This window comes from Bos javanicus, chromosome 12 (genome assembly GCF_032452875.1).
Source record: "Bos javanicus breed banteng chromosome 12, ARS-OSU_banteng_1.0, whole genome shotgun sequence".
Classification (NCBI taxonomy): Eukaryota; Metazoa; Chordata; class Mammalia; order Artiodactyla; family Bovidae; genus Bos; species Bos javanicus.
The window spans coordinates 86,662,113-86,678,952 of NC_083879.1; the positions used below are offsets into that span (position 1 = coordinate 86,662,113).

Genomic DNA, 16,840 nt, shown 5'->3' on the forward strand with positions numbered 1-16,840 from the left:
AGGGGTGCTGCTCCCCAGGGACTCGCTGACACCGCTGCCTGGCCGTCGGAGGCATGGTTCCTGGAGCCCAGTGTCAGTTGATCCAACAGAAAAGGAAGCTGGACAAGCCCTGTGGTCACCAAAGGACATGGGCACTGCCAGGCCAGGGTGGGCCCTGTGGGCAGAGGAGGGGAAGGCCCAGCCTCTCTGCTTGGGCTCAGCCTGCAGCTGGTGCCCGGCTGGTGGGCAGAGGAGGGAAAGGCCCAGCCTCTCTGCTTGGGCTCAGCCTGCAGCTGCTGCCCGGCTGGTGGGCAGAGGAGGGAAAGGCCCAGCCTCTCTGTTTGGGCTCAGCCTGCAGCTGCTGCCCAGCTGGTGAAGATCCGCTGATAATGATGGCCATGGGCCTCCTGGACACAGAGCAGCAGAGAGTGGATTTGGTTGGAAAGTGGAGAATCAGTGAGTCAGCTGACCAGAAACTGGAGAATTTTACTGAAGAAAAGCAGTTCAGAATCCAGGTTGTTTAGCCACGACCACTAGTCTCTCTCGCTCTTGTAGGCTTCTCTATCTAATCCCATGTCTGGCAGCTTCTCTTCCACACCAGCCAGGGGGACACTCAGTTACCTTCCTCCAGAGGTGGGAGCCCCACTCCTGACCGGCTACCAAAGGCGTAGTCAGGCCACTCTGGTTTCACAAGTGGCGGCCCATGGCAGTAAGAACGGAAGTGTATTCTCTAGTCCAAGGCTGGCTGACTGTGGCTGAGAAGAGAAAGCGTTGGGAAAACAGAGACACTCCCTGGGGTTGAAATTGAGGTGTCTGAGCCACAGAAAGGTTCTCCTCTGCTACAGGGACAGCCTGGGAGGGCATGCCTGCGGCGCCTGGATGCCCCGAGCTCTGGGCTGGGCCTCCTGGTGACCACCTGGCGCAGCCGCGGGCAGAGGCAGGAGGTGGACCAGATGGACTGGAGGCAAGACAGGCCAGGCTGGTGAGACAGGTTCAAGGCAGATCCCAACCCCTCACCCCCGCAGGATTGCAGGAGCCCGTGACTATCTCAACGCTGAAATCCTGGGGTTAGGGGCCCTGGGTCAGGGAACCTGTGGGGTTTCAGAAAGAATCCAGGTGGGAGAACCTGCGCTCACCTTCGCTCCAACGCTGAGGAGCTGCGACAGTCTGGGGAGCCCCACGGGCTGGCCCCGCCTCACCTGCCAGGCAGGAGGGGCCACGCAGGGGAACAGCGAGCACCCCGGAGACAAAGGCCCGGTTTAGCTAGTCTTCTGCCCGACCCGACCCCTCATTCCCGCCCCAAGCCCCTTCCTCGACTGCCCCGATCTCTCACCCGCCCTCCGGCCTTGGGGGGAGATTGACTCTTCCGGCCAGACCCAGCTCCGGGCGCACAGTCCCCACCACCCAGGCCCCCGCTGCGGGGAGCGGAAGCAACAGGAGCCGGCCCCCGCCCGCGGGTCCCCGCCCTCCGCCCCGGGGTCCTCTCGGCTGACCGGCTCCGGGGGGCGGGCCGGGAGGGGGCAGGGCCGGGGTGAGGGCGCGGGAGCGGGGCGGGGGCGCGGGCCGCGGGGCGCATGCTCACACGCGCCCGTGACGTGCGCGCCGGGACCGGGCCGCCGGAGGCCGGGCTGAGAGGGGCGGCGGGCCGAGGCCGGGAGGAGGGCAGAGCAGAGCGGAGCGAGCGCGGCGGCGGAGAGGAGGCGCGCGGAGCAGCAGAGCGGCGGCGCGATCGGCGCTCCCAGCCGTCCTCCCCACCGCCCCAGCCCCGGCGCGCGGGCTCCGGCCGCCAGGCGGCCACCTTGCTGAGCCGCCACCCCCGCGCCGGCCGCCGCGGGCCGGGCCGGGCATGAGCGCGGAGGGGCCGCGGCCGCCCCCCGCACCGCCCGGCGCTCCCAGGCCGTGACCCGGGCGGGGCGCGCGGCCACACTCGGGCCCGGGCCCATGGGCGCGCGTGGCCGGACTTGGGGGCGCTGATCGGGCGGGCGCGGCCGGAGGAGCCATGGACCGCTGCAGCCTGGTGCGGACGCTCGTGAACAGATACGTGAGTGCGACCCGCGCGGAGCCGGGGCCGGGACACGGGCTGTACAGGACGGGGCCGCGGCCGCTGGCCGGGGGGCGCTGAAGGACTGGGTGGCCGACCGCGCCCCGGGGGACTGCAGGACGCGGGGGAGGGGGCCCTGTGGGGTTGGCACCTCGGGCCCCGACGGCACGGGCGCCCACCCGCCAGCGCGCCTCCCGGGAGCCCGGCGGCCGCTGGGGCCGCGGCAGCTTAGATGGGCGCCGGGCCGGGCTCAAGTGGGATGCTCGCGCCCGGCCTCACGTGCCGGGTCCGCCCCGGGAGTCGGGAGTCGGACAGAGGAAGAGGCCGCCCCACGGAAAAAGACAGCGGCTTTGCCCCTTAGTTTCGTAACAGCACATGGGGCTTCGGAAGTGAAGTTTGGGAGCTTTTCTCCGAGAGTTACCAGTCGGATCCGAGGCCAGCCGTGGGGCTTCCCGGAGTTCTCGCTGGCTGTGGCCGCCACCAGAGGTGGCAGAGGGGAGGCTGGTTTGGTTTCGCGTCAGCCGAGGGGAGCCCGGGGCGGCGGGGGTGCGCCCGGCCGAAGGAAGCGGCCTGGTCTCCGACAGCCCCGCCCCCGGCCCCGCGCGCACGTGGTCGGTCACAGGTTGCCCAAGTGGCGCGCACCGAGGTTTCCGCTAGAAGGGGGCACGGCTGTGGGAGCTCTTCTGGCCTGGGAATTCCCTTAGTCAGTGTTCACGTTTACGAGCTTCTTGTTCACCCAAGGGGAACGTTGAAAGAGTGCTTCCCCGGAGCCTACTCACCAAAGAGGCCTCGAGGGTCGGGGAGCTCCCCTGGGGAAGGGCAGTGAGCCTTCCAGTTGAGTGGGGTGAACTTCTCTGGGGTTCTGGTAAGAGGCCCGGCGGGCTTCCCGTGGGAAAGGCCCCGCTGTCCCCTTAGGGGTTCTTGAGTCCAGATGACAACGTGAGTGCGCACCCCGGCCACCTTCCTGTCTACAGTAGTGAGTTCTGGAGAAGCTGGTGCCCGTGACAGGTCAGCAGAGCTGTTAGAGAAACCGTCCGTGGACGCCGCTGCGAATCAGTGCAGTCGCGGGGAGGGTGGAGGCCCTGCTGACCCGGGGTGTGCTCGCTGACCTCCCAGTCAGTTTCTGTTCTCGGATTCTAAGACTTGTGATGGAGAGGAGCGCCGACCCGGGAGCACTGACACAGTCTACCCAGGAGAGAGGGAGGGCGGGAGGCCTCCCGGTCCCCCTCCTCCTCCTCCCATGGGCCCTCTGCCTGATACATCTTCCCTCCCTGCCTGTTGCTGACCCCTTCATCCTCCCAGCTGGCGGGACACAGTTCCAATGTTTGTGCTTTTATGTCCTTCAGGTCTTCAGCTCTCTCGTGTCACATCAACCTGTATAAACGTTGGTGTCCTTTACATGCTTATTTCCCCCTTGCTGTGATGTGATGTGTGTGTGTGTGTGTCACTCAGTCGTGTCCGACCCTTTGGGACCCCATGGACTGCAGCCCACCAGGCTCCTCTGTCCCTGGGATTCTCCAGGCAAGAATACTGGAGTGGGTTGCCATGCCCTCCTCCAGGGGATCTTCCCCACCCAGGGATCGAACCTGCATCTCCTGCATTGCAGGCGGATTCTTCATCACTGAGCCACCAGGAAAGCCCCTTGCTGTGATATTAGACTTAAGAAATCCAGTGTCCCCGCAAGCCTAACCGGTGAATGCTCTTCGGTGGACTCTCTCGGCCTGTGCGGTATTTGGTGGCGTCTCTGGGACCCGGTTACGGGCACTATTACTATTTCTGTGTTTCTCCTTCCACGTCTTTTTTTAAACATCTGATCATTTGACTACTTCACCATATTCACATAGAAAGCCATTCATTTTTATGATATTAAGCTCATGTCTATGTTATTAAACTAATTTGGCTTTTTCCAGAAACAGCCAGTCTGTTAGCTTATGATTGGATTATGTTTCAATATGTAGGAATTAATTATATTTCCTTATACTGGAGGGGAAAAAAGACTGGGATTGAATATTCATATTTCTTTGTGATTTCTGTATGTGACTTATTCTATAAGTGCAAATAAAGTCATATCCTGTTCCAGTCTTGTGGTCACAGAGTCAGAATTTCTAGGACAGAAACCTTTTCATGATGATGCCTGAGGGTTGCCAAAGATAAAGGAGTCCTTGGAAACCGTTGCTAGGTTATTTTATTCTGGGTTACTTCCAGAGAGGTAGAGTAGGCGAGTGAAGGAGATAATTCTGTTCCAGGTTAGGCCAGGTATTTCCAAAGCTGGCATCACTGGTTGTGAGCCTGGATGCATATAAGCCACATAGAGATGTGCTGAACTCAGAAATGGCAAAGTGCTTCTGTGCCGTGAGCTTTTTAAAAAAGTGTTAACAAAGTGGATGCAAAGCTAGTGTTACCTCCTTAGAAGAGATGTGAGGGGAGACGTCCAGTTTCAGAGTCTCCGGGCGCCCACCTGGGTTGGACCTGGCCCGCCTGGTGGTTTGCCTTTCTCTGCCTCAGTTTCCTCATGTAAGAATGAGTCCCCGATCCAGAGGACTGGCACGAGGATTAACTGCGCAGACACAGGCCGGGCAGAGGGTGGTGCCCGGCGCTGCGAGGGTGCTCAGCGCCCGAGTCACTCATCAGATGAGACCGGATCGGATCAGGCGCTCAGTCGTGTCCGACGCTTTGCGACCCCATGAATCGCAGCACGCCAGGCCTCCCTGTCCATCACCAACTCCCGGAGTTCACTGAGACTCACGTCCATCGAGTCAGTGATGCCATCCAGCCATCTCATCCTCTGTCGTCTCCTTCTCCTCCTGCCCCCAATCCCTCCCAGCATCAGAGTCTTTTCCAATGAGTCAACTCTTCGCATGAGGTGGCCGAAGTACTGGAGTTTCAGCTTTAGCATCAGTCCTTCCAAAGAAATCCCAGGGCTGATCTCTGGTTGGATCTCCTTCCAGTCCAAGGGGCTCTCAAGAGTCTTCTCCAACACCACAGTTCAAAAACATTAATTCTTCGGTGCTCAGATTTCTTCACAGTCCAACTCTCACATCCATACATGACCACAGGAAAAACCATAGCCTTGACTAGACGGACCTTTGTTGGCAAAGTAATGTCTCTGCTTTTGAATATGCTATCTAAGTTGGTCATAACTTCCCTTCCAAGGAGTAAGTGTCTTTTAATTTCATGGCTGCAGTCACCATCTGTAGTGATTTTGGAGCCCAGAAAAATAAAGTCTGACACTGTTTCCACTGTTTCCCCATCTATTTGCCATGAAGTGATGGGACCGGATGCCATGATCTTCATTTTCTGAATGTTGAGCTTTAAGCCAACTTTTTCACTCACCACTTTCACTTTCATCAAGAGGCTGGTTAGTTCTTCTTCACTTTCTGCCATAAGGGTGGTGTCATCTGCATATCTGAGGTTATTGATATTTCTCCCGGCAATCTTGATTCCAGCTTGTGCTTCTTCCAGTCCAGCGTTTCTCATGATGTACTCTGCATATAAGTTAAATAAACAGGGTGACGATATACAGCCTTGACGTACTCCTTTTCCTATTTGGAACCAGTCTGTTGTTCCATGTCCAGTTCTAACTGTTGCTTCCTGACCTGCATACAAATTTCTCAAGAGGCAGATCAGGTGGTCTGGTATTCCCATCTCTTTAAGAATTTTCCACAGTTTATTGTGATCCACGCAGTCAAAGGCTTTGGCATAGTCAATAAAGCAGAAATAGATGTTTTTCTGGAACTCTCTTGCTTTTTCCATGATCCAGCGGATGTTGGCAATTTGATCTCTGGTTCTTCTGCCTTTTCTAAAACCAGCTTGAACATCTGGAAGTTCACGGTTCACATATTGCTGAAGCCTAGCTTGGAGAATTTTGAGCATTACTTTACTGGCGTGTGAGATGAGTGCAATTGTGCGGTAGTTTGAGCATTCTTTGGGATTGCCTTTCTTTGGGATTGGAATTAAAACACCTTTTCCAGTCCTGTGGCCACTGCTGAGTTTTCCAAATTTGCTGGTATATTGAGTGCAGCACTTTCACAGCCTCATCTTTCAGGATTTGGAATAGCTCAACTGGAATTCCGTCACCTCCACTAGCTTTGTTCATAGTGATGCTTTCTAAGGCCCACTTGACTTCACATTCCAGGATGTCTGGCTCTAGGTCAGTGATCACACCATCGTGATTCTCTAGGCCGTGAAGATCTTTTTTGTGCAGTTCTTCTGTGTATTCTTGCCATCTCTTCTTAATATCTTCTGCTTCTGTTAGGTCCATACCATTTGTGTCCTTTATCAAGCCTATCTTTGCATCAAATGTTCCTTTGGTATCTCTGATTTTCTTGAAGAGATCTCTAGTCTTTCCCATTCTATTCTTTTCCTCTATTTCTTTGCATTGATCACTGAGGAAGGCTTTCTTATCTCTTCTTGCTATTCTTTGGAACTCTGCATTCAGATCCTTATATCTTTACTTTTCTCTTTTGCTTTTCACTTCTCTTCTTTTCACAGCTATTTGTAAGGCCTCCTCAGACAGCCATTTTGCTTTTTTGCATTTCTTTTTCTTGGGGATGGTCTTGATCCCTGTCTCCTGTACAGTGTCACGAACCTCATTCCATAGTTCATTAGGCACTCTATCTATCAGATCTAGGCCCTTAAATCTATCTCTCACTTCCACTGTATAATCATAAGGGATTTGATTTAGGTCATACCTGAATGGTCTAGTGGTTTTCCCTACCTTCTTCAATTTAAGTCTGAATTTGGCAATAAGGAGTTCATGGTCTGAGCCACAGTCAGCTCCTGGTCTTGTTTTTGTTGACTGTATAGAGCTTCTCCATCTTTGGCTGCAAAGAATATAATCAATCTGATTTCGGTGTTGACCATCTGGTGATGTCCATGTTGCTGATAGCTGTTAGCAAAGCTCTGTCCCTGGTGACTGGCCAGGAGAGGGCAAGTACCTCCCTGGGTCACCTGCTGGTCAGTGTGGGCGTCCTGCTCTGGAGCAGTGTGTGGGCTCAGAGGGGACTCAGGACATCTGGACACAAGGGTGCTGAAGACTGCAGGCCAGTGAAAAGCCTGCCGTGACGTCTACTTGCAGAATGACGCGGCCCTTCCTCTCCACGCCTCACCGCCGGGAGGTCTGACTGTGCCGCTGGCGTCATTGTGTCCCTGGACTTTGGTTTCAGTACTTTAGCCTGGATACCTGCTTGACCAGGTTTCTGCTTATTTCTGTCTCACAATTTTTGCTTTCTGGGGTATTACTTACCTTTTAATTTTAAGATGGGCAAAACTTCCTTAATGAGAGTAGATCTGTTTTTGAAACAAACGGTTACATTAAGATTTTTCTGTATAAGGAAAAAATAAACGCTGGTCCCTGGAGAGCCTCAAGCATGGCTGTATTAGAATGCTTTGAAACTTGTAAGAAATTCACCACTTATCTGCATGTGTGTGGGTCTGCTCTTGGTTTTTTTGACCACCAAATGGCTTGTGCCGTGGACGTCAGTGTTGGCCGCTGCTGCTCTAAAGGCTGACATTCATCTGATGAGTCTTGGATTTAAAAGCTTTAAATGCCACCTGCCTCGGAGCTGCCTTCCTAAGGCTGCTTCTCATGACACCCTGGGGCCTCCTGTGCTTCAGACCCGGGAGTCTGCACCCAGGACGCTGAGGTGGGCCACCTGAACCGCCCGAGGCCTTCAGTGCTTGAAGTTGGTGACCCCGAGGCCGGCCAGCCCCGCCTGCGGAGCAGGGCTGTGCTGCAGTGTTCAGTGTTGGAACACGCCTTTCGAAGCAACTGCCTGATGTGTAATTTAACCCCTGTGTCCTGGCTATTAAGTTAGATTCCTCCCATTGTCTGCCTGTTTGGGACAAGTCATCTTGATGTGCTTGCTTTCCTGCCTGAGGGCAGATTTAATAACCTGGGGGAGGGGAGGGAGTTTAGCTGACTGGGTTTTGCTGCAGAATCTCTAGGGGCGAGCACGCCAACCTCAGTCCGCAGTTGCCTGGAATGGCTTGGAAGCCCCTGAGCTGCCGCTGGCTCCGTGGGGAGGCCTCTGTTTACGGCTGTGCTGGGCGCTGGAGCCTGGACACATGCTGATCCTCGTGCGGGGCAGTCAGAGTGCAGATGCCCAGGTCCCAGACTCAAATGCTTTTTTAACCAAGTTAAATGTAGGCAGAAATGCTATTTATTTGCAAGGAAAATCAATAAAAAGCCATTTTTTACGTCCATAGAAATTCAACAGGCTTGAACAAGGGATTGCTTTTACTTGGATTCTGGTATATGAAAAAAAAAACAAACACAGTTGTTTGTGGAGGTCAAAGTTCAGCATCGGAGGCTCACAGGTGCAGGTGGAGACCTGGCTCAGGCCTTTGACTGAGACCATGGGCATCTTCCCGCTTGAAAGGGACCCCCTTGATGTGGTTTCCTTGCGGGGGGAGCACCGTCAGGATCGGGGGGCCACTGGAGTGCCCTGCGGCCCAGGGACGTGCTCTGTCAAGGGTCTGACGCCGCTGGCAGCCCCAGCTCCTCCGCGGGACTGCGTCCCCTTCGGCCTCCCCGAGTGGACGGTGTGGAGGGTGGTGGCCCCCCAACTTGGTGGTGAACGGCGGTCCCCAGGGAGGAGGCCCACCCTGCAGCTGCTGTGGGCGCCCTCCTGGTTTGGGGCGGTGACCTGGTCTGGAAAGCTGCAGCTTGTGTTCCGGGCCCCCGCCCGTCCCCCTTTGCCCTGAGCCTGCACACCTCCCTTCTGCAGCGGCATCACCAGCCCCGTGACACTCCGTCGTGCCTTTCAGTTGCCCCTTTTTAAAGCAGACTTCCTTGACCCCACGGCCCCTGCCTGCGTCCCCACGTCTGTGTCCTCCGGGGACTCCCAGGCCTGCCTCCTTCCTCCCGCAGCGCCCGTGTGTCAGCCCGTGGGCGCTCAGCCCGAGGCGGCCCACCGGGGGTCCCCCTTCTGCCCTCACCCCCAACCTCAGCCACACACAGGGTCTCTGCCTGACACCAGGTGAGGTCGTGAAGGTCAGACAAGCCAAGAAAGGTTGATGGTGGGGCCAAGCAGGGAGGGGCAGCTCGTGCTCAGAAAAGCTGACCTCCTTGATGGTGCTCAGAGAGACTGTAAAGGCGGAATGTGGGGGTGGGGGCCGCACGGTGGTTGACTTTCTTCCTAAGGCCTGGTGGCTCGTGACAGGGCGGTGCTCTGGAATCTGTGCTCAGCCCGTGACCTTCCCCCACCCGGGTGGGGTCTTAGTTCCGAAGAAGGACTAAGAACTTGCTGTGGGTGAGCCTCAAGGGCACTGGCCTGGCCCCAGGCTATATCCTGACAGCCCCTCCCTGGTCTCTGCACCCACTCCCTGCCCTGATGAGTCTGCCCTTTGGTTCTTCAGGGAAGGTCATGGGGGCAAAACAGTGTTCCCTCAAATAAGAAGCAGCATGGGATGCAGAAAGGATCTGTAGCCCGAGGGCCCCAGAAGTTCCTTCTGGGCTTTGTAGTTTTGTGTTCCCTGATGCACCCTGATCAGCTGGGAGGCAGGGAGGGCCTGGGGTGCCGTCCGAGTGTGCCGGGGCTGGAGGCTGCGGGCCTCTGAGCCGTGATATCTGGCGGGTGGGTCCAGGCAGAGAGGGGGCTGAGCCGGTCGGCAGGCCCTTTGCTTGGGGCTGGTGTCCTGTCCTCCCCGTCAGTGCCCTGCTGGGAGGCCTGGGTGCCCCCATGGCCGCGGCTGCAGACCCCCCCCTGGGGCCCGGACAGCTCATAAACCTCTGTCCAGTGGTCAGTTCCGCCTCTCACCACAGCTGTTGCTAAGACCCTCGAAGGTGCGCCCTTGGGTGCTCAGGTGCTTGCAAGGACCTGAATGGGTTAAGGACAGGCTTTGAACGTCTTGTTGAGGCCATTTCACACCTTTGGAGTCTCCTTCCCTGGTAGTTTCTCAGAACAGTGAGGAGGAGGCCAGGGAGGTGTGTGGTCCTGCCCCTCTCCTGATAAACCCCCGGGGAGGAAGTGACCTCCCCAGGGTCACAGCCCAGGGTCCCCTCGCATCTGGAGGGGCTTCCTGACCCCGGGAGCTTCCCCCACTCTCTGTCTGTGGTTCTTTCTGTCCTCACGGCTGATCCTCCGCCCACAGGGACCCCAGGACTTGCCCCCTCTTTTCCTCGCATCCACCCCTCGGACCCCCGCCTGGCAAGGACCCTCTGCTGGGGTCTGGTTGTGAATGGGCATTCTTACCTGGCCCCCTGGGGGTCCTGGAGCACACAGTGCAGAGCCTTTGGCTCAAACGCTTTCTATTTTCTGGGCAGGGCGGGGGAGGGGGGGGCGGGTCCCCAGTGCCGCTAGTCTCCTGAACGCTGAGAACCTTGTCTGAAAACAGGAGGGGAACTGGCCCTCTGATACGGTTGCATCAGACACTCTGTGGCTTCAGAACTGCCTGAGTTTATGGCCAACATTTAAACGCGGCTGATTGTGTCCTGGGGGTAAAGATTCCGCCTGATAACACAGGAGACTCCGTGGAGAAGGAAATGGCAACCCACTCCAGTATCCTTGCCTGGGAAATCCTGTGGACAGAGGACTGGCGGCTGCAGTGCTTGGGGTCACAAAGATTCGGACACGCCTGAGTGACTGAACACAATTGTCCCCGAGTGCCCAGATTTCCCCACTGTTTGAACAAAGGTGTGACCTGGCCGTCTGGCGCCGGGTGGCTGCCCTTCATGGAGGGCTTGGCGCCCTGCCCTGCGGCTGCCCTGCCTCCCGACCCCTGTCTACCGAGGGTCCAGGCTTCTCCAGTTGGGGTGGACCCCTGAGCCCAAACCAAGCTTTGTCCGTCGGTCAGTGGGTTAGAAGCACCCGATGACTGGCCGTCGGGAGCGGAGCCCGGGCCCCGCGTCCCCTGGTGTGTGTGTGCTGACGCTGGGTGGGGAGCGGGTCCAGCAGTGTCCCTGGCGGGAGGCTCACTCATGCTGCGTGTGGACCGGAGAAGCCCGCCGTGGCCGAGTCGGAGAGGGCTCTGCGCTCCTGCCTTGCCTGTCCCTTCGTCACCTGGGCGTAGGCCAGGCCAGAGCAGGGCAGCGCTGTGGGCAGCTTAGTCGTCAGCTGCCTCTTCCAGCCAACCCTGCACGTACTTTCCCTACCTTTTTAAGTGGAGACGGAGGAAACTCACTGCCTCCGGGCCCCCTCCTCTCGAGAGGACTGTGCTGGTAACATTCACACGTACGTGCCCCGCCGTCCTGCTGTCTGGGTGTCTGTCAGTCACCCTCTCAGGATAGAGCTCGTCCAGATGGATCCATTTCCAAGTTCTCGCTCTGCAAACGTTTAACTGCCTCCCACCCTCCTGAGCTTCTGTGGGCAAGATGTTTCCTGTTTCTCTGTGGTTTTGTTTTGCCTTTGGTGGGTTTCAGAGTCCACGCACCCCCGGGGAGTGTCTGACAAGGTTTGGACGTAGGCGGTGGAAGGAGCCGGTTTTCCTGGGGGACAGCTGTGTGTCCGCGTCATCCAGCCGCAGTCTGCCCCCACACGACGCACCAGCTAGCCGCAGCTGTCGGGGGAGTCTGCGCCTCTGCTGTGTGTGTTTTGCGGGTAAAACATGTTAACCGAGAACATGTTAACCGAGGTGGGTGGCTCGGGCAAGATGCTGCTGACTTCCGGTCACTTTGCTTCTGCCGTGCTGACCCTGCGCCTGCCTCGCGGGCTCTGTGACGGGGCAAGGCTGGGGTTCCTGGCGCCTCATCGGGACGCACGAGGCTGGCTTCCGTTTCCCTCCCCTCTTACCTGCCAGGGGAGGCCTGCGTCTGTTCCAGGACCCCCTCCCATGCCGGCCTGGGTGTGGCTGCAGGCACCCAGGAGCCTGTGGCCTAGGAAGATGCGTAGGCTGCTGGTGAGTTTCTGTGGGGCTCGTGGACACTCCTGCGAGCACAGCAGACGGGGGGGCCTGGGTCATCCAGCCCGCTGCTCTTGGCCGCGCCCCAGGGGTAGCCGGCCACCCCGCCATCCACATGGCTGAGGGGCTCCCTGCCACGTGGACGGCGGCGGGCCTTTGCTTTGCCCACCTAGTGTCCTTTCTCCTCCACGCCTCTGTCCTGGTCTGAGGTTGGAGGCCCGCCTGAGATGTGCGTCATGTCAACACACGTCTGGTCGTTGAGGATGTGGAGGCTGAGAATGTGGCTGAGGAAGGCGGCGTCCTCGGGTGAAAAGCTGGCCTCGATTCCGGGGTGGTTCTAAGATGCTCGTGGCGGGTCCGTGAACCTCGGTGGTGGTGGGTTTAGCGCCGGCATCTAAAACACGAAGCTGTGATGGGTCCGTGCTTGTCCTGGTGTGGGGCTGGGGCCACAGCGGAGCCCGGTTTCTCAGGCTTGGGGCTGCAAGTGCGGCCCAGGGCTGGCAGGCGCGTCCGGTGAGGCCAGACGGCTGCCTTCTCCTGGCCTCAGGCGGCTGCTCCTGGGGTGGGGGGCAGAGTGAATGATCTCTGTCCCTCGTCCTGCGAGGACACGGTCCCGTCAGGGACAGCACCACCCTTACGCCCGCGTTTCATCTCCACGGCTTCCCCAGGTCCCGTCTCCACCCACAGTCACGGTGGGGGTTAGCGGTTCAGGGGGCACAGTTCCGTTTGTGGCTGAATACTGTTCAACTTGGTGCGATTCAGATTGTCAGTACTCACACAGGTAGAGAACCACAAAGGAGGCAGTTTGAAAAAGTGCATTGACTGTTGACTGTTTTATCAAACCAAAAGAAGCATTCCCAGAATCTGGGGCTAACAGAGTAGAGGTGCAGCAGGAACGGTCACTCTTCTGGGCTGTGGAGCGGGTTTTGGCCGTTGTTAGCGCTGAGAGACCACGGTGCCCACCGTCCGAGCGCTGATCCGTCAAGGGCCTGTGTGTTCCTGTCTTTCTCTTTGCCTTTTTACTGTGGGAGGCTTGGATTTTTTGGTCTTCTAACTTTATTGAGTCTTTCAGTGGCTAAGTCAAAGACCGCTCTTGGTAAGTGTCACACTGCACTTGAAAACACGTGGGTTATTTTAAAATATCTTTTGCTGTTGATTTTTCACATAGTTTCACAGTGATAAGAGAACAGACTCTGTGATTTCAGCACCTTTAGACGGTGAAATTCTTGCACCTGGGTTTATGTTCTCGTCCCTGGAGGTGGAAACGACAACCCACTCCAGTATTCTTCCCTGGAGAATCCTGTGGACGGAGGAGCCTGGTGGGTACAGTCCGTGGGGTCACACAGAGTCGGACGAAACTGAGCAACTGAGCACACTCTAGCACTAGCTAGGAGGCTTGGAAGCAGAGTGGTGGTTGGTGTCAAGTGTCGTCTGGGTTTGTTAGGACTAAATCCGCAGCGTCTGTCTCGTTGACCGGACAGATGTCCCCCACGTAACTGGATTGGGCGGAGGGGGCTGGGAAGTGGCCGGTCCCCGAGTCAATGGGATCAGCTTTAGGGGCCGTGCTGTCGGCCTGCTCTGTGCAGGGCAGCCTCCTCACCTCCAGCAGAATCGAAACGGGGTGGGAAGGTGACCCCAAGCTGTCGCTAGGGTGACAGGGACGTGACTTCTCTGTGGGTCCAGAATGTGGGGTCACCCTGCTGCCCACGCATGCTGGGCTTTCGTGGTGACCTGAGAGTTCCCAAGCCAGCGCTGAGGAGCTTTCCTTCCTAGGTCTCCCTGTAATCGCAGCCTGGTTCTCATTAAAAACTTGCTCAGGCTGTTACACAGCCCTGTCGGAAGAGACCCTGATACGGTGGGGAGCTGGCCCGGCCTCTGGTGCTGGGGGCTGGCCCTGTCTGTCTGATGCCGGGGCCCTTGTCAAAGCCACAGGACCCGGGGTTGGGGGAGCGCCCCCTCTGTCTTCTCTGAACTGTCTGTTCAGTTGATGGAACCTGCCCCTCAAGATCAAGTTTATTTCCAGGCCGAGTGTGTCTGCCCCTGCCCTGGGTGCCGGCCTTGTTCCTCCCACCTGCTCCGGACAGACCCCGCTGTCATGAAAGGAGGCGGCTAGGCTGGTCATCTGTTACGTAATCTCCCTCCTTCAGAGAAAAGAGGATTTCCTCCAGCCTATTTTCAGCAAAGGATTAGGGACAATGAAGTTCTGCCATGGGAGCGTCATCTGGATTTCTGTGTGATTTTTCAGGAGGGCCTCAGTGTCCTGCCCAGAAAACATGAGTTTTTAAATCATGGAATTAAAGTTATTATTCCCTGGAACAAAGTGATGGGGCGATTATTGGTGCAGGAGATAAGTGATCTGAAGGTAAGGCAGGCCTGGATTTGTCCATCCTTTTCATGTAAAGGATCTGAAAGGGACGGACCACTTGCATGCACGTGGAGTGATTTAACTTCCCTTTTCTCTTTAGGAAGTGTTTGGAAATAGTCATTTTGATTTGGATCGAATAGATAAGCCATTAAAGTCGTAGATAACCGTGAGGTGTGTCCGCGCACTTTTTGACTTGGGGAGGCACCTGAAGGCAGTGTATGTGTTAGAAAGCTGGGGTGACCGTCCTGTGGTTAGAGTCTGCGTGTGTCCTCACGTCTGATACTGTCCAGCTCTTCCCACTGTTTTTCTGACATTGAAGCTCAGGTGGGGGGCAAGCCTGCGGATTCTAGCAGGGGGAGGCGTGTGACGAGCTCAGTGCACACTAGGTGCTCAGCATTGCTGTTCACCAGATGGTTGTTGACACTCGCTGTATGCACAGGGGACACTGTGGAGGGCGAAGACGGCAAATAGGCACGCAGTAGGCTGGCTGCGTGTCGGGCAGGGCTGGGGATGAGAAGGAGACGGGCAGTGGGAAGGAAGGGGAGGTGACAGGAGCCGGGTCTGGGGGGACGGGGTGGCTCCGGGCCCCGGAATCACAGGGCTGGGGGTCCAGATCTGGGGGGACGGGGCGGCTCTGGGCCCGGGAATCACAGGGCTGGGGGTCCAGGTCTGGGGGGACGGGGTGGCCCCGGGCCCCGGAGTCACAGGGCTGGGGGTCCAGATCTGGGGGGACGGGGCGGCTCCGGGCCCGGGAATCACAGGGCTTGGGGTCCAGATCTGGGGGGACGGGGTGGCTCTGGGCCCCAGAATTACAGGGCTGGGGGTCCACGGAGGCCAGAGGCCAGCCCAGCGCAGCAGGCCTCAGTGGACAGTGGGGGCGGTGTGGCAGAAATGGTGTGTTACGGTCACATTATACAGTAGGGCCACGTGGCCGCCCCTAAAATTCCATTACTTAAAACATGGAGTATGTATGTTACCTGTGATAAAGGTTTAAATTTGGTTTAAAATCATCAGGACCGGCTGTAAAGCACAAGGAGCTGTACTCAATACTCTGTAAGGACCTGCAGGGGAAAGAATGTGAAAAGAGCGGCTGCGTGTGTATGCACAACAGACGCACTTTGCTCACCCTCGAAACTAACACAATGTTGTAAATCAACTGTATATTCCAATAAAAGTATAAAAAAGGAATTACATGGCAAAATGAAGATGTGACATAATAAATTAGGATGGTTGTAACATTACAAAGATGCATTGACCTAGTGAGTGAATGTACCGTAGGTTGGTTTATGGGCAGTTTTTTTTTTTTTATTGTGGTAAAATATACATAAGATTTACCATTTAAACCATTTCCAGATAGGCGCATAATATAATCCATTGGCTTTAAGTTACATTTGCATAGTTATCATCACCATCTGTTTCTAAAACTTTTTCATCTTCCTAAATACAAACTGATTTACGGGCTGTTTTAAGTAGTTTATTCTACATTTGATACTGTTTATCTCGCTTTTTTGGAAGCATTTTTTTTTTTTTAATCAATGAAAAAGATCTTATCAGGGTCATGGGAAGACTTATTGAAACCTAAGCATTGATTAAATTTTAATGGAAAATGTACCCTTGGCAGGAGGGTTTTTTTTCTTTTTTCTTTTAAATAATTGGTGATGGTAAGCTTTATTAAAATTTAAGTACTTGAATGTGAGGATTCATTTGGGCTTTATGTTTTGCTTAATATGTATTTGTTGAGAACAGCGAGTGGTGATTATTGCTCCAGAGAAGAAAACCTGATACTTGTCATTAAACAAGTAATTCTGTAATGAGACAGAATATCTCATAACTAAGAGTTATATCTAGTTGGCAGTACACTCAAATAGTGTAGCTCATAATGATGTTTGTTTAATGGTGTTAGAAAGCCATATGCTTTTCTCCTAAGTGCATTGATAATAGGAATTATAGCACTTTATGAGAAATTTTCTTCCAGAAACTACAGTCTGTTGATTGACTGGATCAGATAAAGTTTCTGTTTTGAGTTTATCTATAATGTTTATTCTTTTACTATCTAAAAAAAAAAAGATTAAGAAATGGATGAAACTTAAATTTGAGGAATTTTTTTCTGTAAAAGTGTTGGGTCTGTGACAAGCGGTTTCCTGTTATTTCTGCTCCAAAGGTGATACGACGTTTTTTTGTTGTTGTTCTTAAATTGAAATTGTTTGGTTTCATAAATTGCTGTGCCACTTTTTAGACAGCAGCATGGTTTCAAAAGCACGAAGCCCCGTTCTTATTAAGTACTTAATTGATTAACAAGAAACGACGTTGTAAAGTTGAACACTTCTGTCTCTTAAACAGTGTGGCTCGTTAAAAGCCGCGGCTGTCAGGAGCCGGCGAGGTGCCCCGGTTGGGCGTTGTGGTCCTCGGAAGAGCTGGCTGAAGAGTAAAGATGAGAGAGTGCGGTGCGCGTCCTCGGCGAGCTCCGGCGTCGGCTTCCTGAAGACGGCCGCGTGGCCTCCCTCAGCCGTTACCCGAGCACGTGGCAGGGGCGTCAGGGCTGGGGGCGTGGCCTCCCTCAGGCGTTACCTGAGCACGTGGCAGGGGCGTCAGGGCTGGGGGCGTGGCCTCCCTCA

The 16,840-nt window shown here is 55.6% G+C and overlaps 1 protein-coding gene across 1 annotated transcript in view; it reads left to right on the forward strand.

Moving 5' to 3' along the window:
• Nucleotides 1-1,877: 1,877 nt before the first annotated feature.
• The window catches only part of ATP11A (ATPase phospholipid transporting 11A), a 103,680-nt gene continuing 88,717 nt past the window's right edge, over nucleotides 1,878-16,840 (forward strand). The window contains exon 1 of the mRNA XM_061435406.1: nucleotides 1,878-2,020. Coding sequence (XP_061291390.1) covers nucleotides 1,979-2,020 — 42 coding nt within the window. The 5' untranslated portion in view covers nucleotides 1,878-1,978. The remainder of the gene's footprint in view (nucleotides 2,021-16,840) is intronic.